The 6,271-nt window shown below is 43.2% G+C and overlaps 1 protein-coding gene across 1 annotated transcript; it reads right to left on the bottom strand.

Annotated features, from left to right (window-relative positions):
* Nucleotides 1-804: 804 nt before the first annotated feature.
* LOC129861795 (hyaluronidase-like) lies at nt 805-4,079 on the bottom strand. Its single transcript, XM_055932945.1, has 3 exons — nt 3,150-4,079; nt 2,338-2,427; nt 805-1,263 (listed from the first exon to the last, which is right to left on the bottom strand). The coding sequence occupies exons 1-3, from the start codon at nt 4,077-4,079 to the stop codon at nt 805-807; spliced, it is 1,479 nt and encodes a 492-aa protein (XP_055788920.1).
* Nucleotides 4,080-6,271: the final 2,192 nt, after the last annotated feature.

The raw sequence follows: 6,271 nt of genomic DNA, 5'->3' as shown, positions 1-6,271 counted from the left end.
CCTGGATCCTTACCTTGCCATATGCATTTTGAAACCACACTATGAATGTTATCCCAGTAGCCAGAATGGGGAGACATGGGAAGCATTGACCTACAGAAATTCAGCCATGGCAATATATTCATTTTGACAATAGATATTCTGCCAGTGAAAGCAATTGGGATGTTAATCTATCTACTGGGGTCATATTGAATTGATTTGAGCAGTCTGTTATAGTTTATGACAATTGATTTATGACAGGCAGGAAATATATCTAGTTCCAAATATTTAAAATTCGAACGATTGGGGCAGATTTTTCAGAACCTATTCAATTGAATCCAGACATAATTGCTGAAGTTTGTTCGGAGATGTTTTTGGAACGTCATGTCATAATGTCACACTACCACTTTATGAGACCATTGTAGGAATATTCCCTTCTTGTTGGTGTGGTTGTTTTGAATAACATTTCCATCAAAATCAGCAGAACGTTCCAGTAATGTTCCCACACAACCACTATTTCATCCACATTTTGTTGCGCCAGTAAGTTCTGAGAACATTACCGCAATGTTGTGTTATTATATTCCTTGGCAACCTAATGTGAACCTTAGGGGAATGTTCTGTGGTAGTTTTTACAGATGTTGTGCACAACAATTTAGTGAATGTTAGGAGCACATTCCAATAATATTTAATTTGAAACATTTTCTTACAAAAAATATTTGGTGGTAAAAAATGTTTGTGGGATGTTATCATCCTAATGTTAGCTAAACCTTAATAGGAATGTTATTTAATGTCCTGGGAATGTTCCCAGTTTGCTGGGTAGTCCTCTCTCTACAGTATCAAACACTTGATGATGAGGCAGAGACCAAGGAACATGATGACACACAGACAGGAGAAGTGAAGTGACAGGATGACCAGTATGTCCCCTAGCAGGCTGTTGTCCCTGGGTCGGGGCATGGGAGGGAGCGGTGGCATCTGGGGCATCTCGCAGTAGACCCCCGTCCAGCCCTGGTAGCACTGGCAGGTAAACTTGTGCTTCATGTCCAGGATGTCGTGGTTGTTAAGATGGCCGCTCACGTGGAAGCGGGGCCCCCGGGGGCCCAGGTTGCGGCGAATGTGGAAGAAGCGGGGATTAAGGTGGAGGTAGGCCCCTGAGTCGAGGCTCTTCCTCACACACTTGCCGTTCTTCTTGCACAGGGCTTTGCTGCACAGCTTGGCGGCTGAGGTGACGTTGATGACATAGTGGCCTAAAGGGCCATCAATATACTTCTTCACGGTCAGGCAGTTTCTCTGGAGGTGCACATAGACAGGCAGAGGCACAAACACAATGTGATGCACAGCATAAATACACAGCATAAGTATAGGTGTCTGTGAAAGTATAGCTAAAAATGGGTCTGCAGTTCACTGGGAATAATAGTTACGTTGAATGAACCTTCCTTATGTCACCCACAGTATGTTCATTTACTTCATGCACTATCCCTTGACTTGCTTCTCTTTATTCCTCTCCATTATATTTCCTCTAAAACTAGAATGGAGGGAATCAAGGCTTGAAATGTTCAATCTAATACACAGGATGAGCTTGGTAAAACATATTGGGTCAATTGCAACCAACATGCAGAACTTAATGTGCAGCTGCAGGTTAGCGCTGGATTTCCTAAAATGCTACTAATGAGAGATTACATGCACCAGCGTGTTAAAACAAACTTGCTTGCAACCGAAAACCGACAAGAATAAACCAGCAGATCAGTTCATCTCCCATTGTTACTGTGTCAAACAAGTTAGATACCAGACATCTTCGTCTAGGTTCTCAACTCCTGGCCTCAATGAAAAAGCAATTAATCACCGGCTGACAAAATGTAATGATCGCCATAGCCCTAATCAGGAACATTGAAAATAGCACGGCTAGTAATTAATCCAAAATAATTATTGTAAGAATATAGACCCAGTGAATTGTAAGAAACTCTAGGGGAGTATAGTGCAGTACAGCACAGTAGAGTACAGTACAGTAGAATATAGTTCAGTACAGCAAAGTACAGTAGAGTACCATACTGTACTCCACTGTACTATACTATACTCTACTTTCCTGTACTGTACTGTACTGAACTTTACTCTATGCAAGTTTAGTGTACAGTAGAGTACAGTAAAGTACAATACATTACATTATAGACTTCAATGTTTGGATCACATTAGAATATCAATTGTGATTTGACATACCTTGATAAGACTATCATTTTATGAACATGATTAGTTGAAATCACGTGTTTCCAGGCAGGAAAAAACGGTACCCCACTGTTGGTCCTCAGATCCGGGATTAATAAATAAAAACAATCATATCGCATATAGTTTTCTGTGTAATTTCTTTACCTGAGTTCGAGCATATTCTGAGGAGCCCCAAAGTACCACTCCTGACGCCCCAAGAGCTGCACTCTCTCCAATAGTGTGCACCAGGTCACTCTAGGAGAGACATAATAAAAGATGTAACACTGCATACAGGCTCCCCTTCAGGTCAAAGTGAGGTGAATACTTGACCTGCTCCAGTGATCAATGTTGACTGGTACATTCTCATGTTTTACCCCCTGAAACTCAAAATAGAGATCATCGCCCAATCCAGAATAAGCTCTATATCCCCTCTCTATAGGTACTTTAATACACCTGAAATGTTCAAATACTTTAGGTAAGCAATATTCCACCCAGGCAATCAGAGGGCAAGGTAGAAATGCTGTAACTATCCAGTTATTTCAGATCTACTCAAGTGCCTATAGGGGTTAAGGGCTAGGGGATGTTTCTGGACTGAGCCCATGTGTTGTAAATCAATAAAGGTCATGTGAGATTTCATAGCTGAGACTAAGCAATCCACTCATCACTCTGTGACAGTTCCAGAAGCTTCTGGGAGATTAATAGCATTTTATCCACCACAATGACTAGGGAGCAGAACATGGCAGGAGACAAGACAAGTGACTTAACAGAAAAATGCAGAGGTTAGGTAGTTTATCACAATAACTGAAAGGCAATACAAACCTTGCACAATTTATAAAAAGCGCTAACTTGTTGAAAAGCGCAAAAAAATGTGTTGGAATATTTAGCACTGTCCTAACACTATTATTTTCACTCTTGAACCAACAGCAACAGCAGTTATCAGTTGCCCAACATCACCAGTTATTAGTAATCCTTCTCACCTCTGAGAGGACTGTGAAGGTGTAGGCATAGAAGGGTCTAGAGTAGACGAACACAGGCAGCGTGAAGTCGGTGCGTGCGATGGAGGCAATCCTCATGGCCTCTTTGACGCGGTAGTGGACAAACTTGACGGTGTTGGCCGAGGACTTGAGTTCGTAGTCTAGGTACACGGAGGGGTAGAGAGCTGTGCTCTCCCTCCAAAGCCACATCAGATGGTCATTACGGACATGCTCCACGTTGGGGCATTCACCTGTGTAGCTGTGCGGGTGCGTCTTGTAGCCATAGTTGTAGCAGTCGGGGAACAAGTAGAAGCCCCAGAGGCCGTCAGGTCGTCGACTTTCGGCCAACAGTAGAGTATTGTTCATAAAGGCCTGTCCGGCCTTCTCAAAGGCCTCCTTGGCCTCATTCTCCACCTTGCTCTCAGGCCAATTTGGATGGAGCTTCCGGATCTGCTCCTTGGACTTGTTGCGGTAGATGTCCTTTGAGCCCCAGTTGCGCACCCACTGGGGCCTCCAGTTCTCCCAGTCAATGACACCCAGGCCTCGGAAGTCCTTGTGAGGGATGAGCTTGTCGATGTCGGCCCTGGCCTTGCTCAGGTGCTTGGACAGGCTCTGGTTCTGGGGCAGGCCCCCGTTGATGGGGTTCCCAGAGCTGGCGTAGTAAGGATAATAGCCCAGGTGGCTATGGTAGAAGATGGTGACATTGGGCCCGCTAAGGGTCTCGTTGAGGTTGGCCACGATGTCAAAGACGCTGAGGTCCAGGTCCACCTTGAAGCGAAGGCGGCAGGACTCTGTGGGGGCGTTCCACACTACGATGAAGGGTCGATGAGGGATAAGAGGAGCCTGGGCCTGCTTCATCTGCTCACCACCGGCCCCTTCTCGGACCCCAATCCACAACACTACCACCAGCAGACAGCGGCGAATCAGCGCCATCGCCCTAGACTCTTAGTCGTCCTATCCCAACATGAAAAGGAAAAAGAACAGGATAGAAATCACCACATCTTTTTGCGGGAAAAAAAGTAAACACATCATGGGCTTCAGTAGGCAGGGATAATCAAGGCTGGAAAGGACATGTGAGTGAGGGTCAATGAGCTGCACTGCTCTAGATTGCACACACTGTACAATGGTCCTCTATTCTTCTCAGAGAAAGGTGCCATTTGACTGGGTGTGCTCCTGTCAAGATCTATCAAGTCTGCCGGGCTTAGTTTGTCATATTTTCCTAACAAAGACGTTTTGAGTTGGCCTTCGTTAATGTGACCACGATGAAGATATTTACATATCAGAGCGGGACTTAATGAGAACTGTTGCGTCTGTTGTTTTAACAATGATTCCCATCCATCACCAGGCATGCACACCAACACAGACACACACACACACACACACACACACACACACACACACACACACACACACACACACACACACACACACACACACACACACACACACACACACACACACACACACACACACACACACACACACACACACACACACACACACACACACACACACTCTTTTCAGGATAACTATTTCCAGACTCTTGTGTAAGATGCCCCCACACCTAATTGCAATTAGTGCCTTTTTCCGAGTCCAGGGAGAAACCATGACCCCACTCTCAGAATACATGGCCACTGACGTTGTCTTCAATAGAGCATGGAAAATCAGCCATAATTTTCATCCACCGCTGATGGGATTGCAATTGCTTCATTTATTTAATAATTCCTTCACTTCTAGGAGAGCATCCTTGTCTGTATACTGTATATGCAATAGGTACGTTGTATGGTGTAATGATAATAATCAAGATATATTTCAGTATCTTTTTGACCAATATCTGATTCTTGGAGGTTTTATAACCTGTTTAACACCAGAAAGAATAATATGGTTGTTCTTGTACAGTAATCCTTGTCAAAGACAAACAGTCCGTCGTGAAGTCTCTCAGGCCGTCCTCAAACCATAATTAGTCCCAGTGCCTCCAAGAACACCACTGCCCTGGCCACTAAAAAGACCCCCCCAAAAAACTATGTCTGAGCTCAAACAGACAAAAGACTCCACATTTGATGTTATGTTTTTCCTCAAAAAGACACAACTGAACTCAAACCGGAGCCAAGTCCCTGACTGGGCTGATTGACTCCAGATGAACGTACCAGCGGTGAACTTTAAGAATGGAAGCTAACCCTTCTCTCAAACCTTCAATGACCTGACAAGTAAATTATCCTAATCACTCAATCAGTCAATGTACAAACGTTATATTATAAATTATCCTTTATTGGTGTGATTACTTAGTAATACTGACAGTTGTGTCTTGTGTCATCGCTAGCTTTCAGTTCTTAGAACTGTTCATAGAACTTTCATACTTTGACATATGAACTGTCATTTTGCTAACCGTGCATTGTAATTCATCAAACATGTTATTTTCCTTCCCATAAAATGCCGGGAGCAGCTAAAGTGAAATAAGTCCCTTGCCGATAGTTTGTGGTAGGAAAAATAAATATATCTTTGGCATTATCATCGCCATGTATGTGCAATTGGCATAAATATGTTGGTCATCAATATACACTGAGTGTACAAAACATTAGGAACACCTTTCCATGATATAGACTTACCATGTGAATCCAGGTGAAAGCTACAATCCCTTATTTATGTCACTTGTTAAATCCACTTCAATCAGTGTAGATCAGTGGTTCACAAACGTTTTATAGTCCCGTACCCCTTCAAACATTCAACTGCCAGCTGTGTACCCCCTCTAGCACCAGGGTCAGCTCACTCTCAAAGGTTGTTTTTTGCCATCACTGTAAGCCTGCCACACACACACACTATATGACACATTTATTAAACATAAGAATGAGTGTCAGTATGTCACAACCCGGCTCGTGGGAAGTGACAAAGAGCTCTTATAGGACCAGGGTACAATTAATAATATAATAATTATCAATAATTTTTCTCTTTATTTAGTGATCTTACATATAAAACTTTATTTGTTCATAAAAAATGGTGAATAACTCACCACGGGTTGATGAGAAGGGTGTGCTTGAAAGGATGAACATAACTCTACAGTGTTGGGTTGTATTGGAGAGAGTCTAAGTCTTAAATTATGTTCCACACACAGTCTGTGCATGTATTTA

Source organism: Salvelinus fontinalis, chromosome 9 (assembly GCF_029448725.1).
Source record: "Salvelinus fontinalis isolate EN_2023a chromosome 9, ASM2944872v1, whole genome shotgun sequence".
Taxonomy (NCBI): domain Eukaryota; kingdom Metazoa; phylum Chordata; class Actinopteri; order Salmoniformes; family Salmonidae; genus Salvelinus; species Salvelinus fontinalis.
The sequence above is the reverse complement of the archived record's forward strand: the minus strand, read 5'-3'. Positions and strand labels throughout refer to the sequence as shown.

What these genes read in the sequence shown, in the direction of transcription:
- LOC129861795 (XM_055932945.1), bottom strand. Translation starts at nt 4,079, where the DNA reads ATGGCGCTGATTCGCCGCTGTCTGCTGGTGGTAGTGTTGTGGATTGGG. An exon ending in CCTTCACAGTCCTCTCAGAG is followed by an intron (nt 2,428 to 3,149) that starts GTGAGAAGGATT and finishes TGTCTCTCCTAG; the next exon opens with AGTGACCTGGTGCACACTAT. An exon ending in CAGAATATGCTCGAACTCAG is followed by an intron (nt 1,264 to 2,337) that starts GTAAAGAAATTA and finishes GTGCACCTCCAG; the next exon opens with AGAAACTGCCTGACCGTGAA.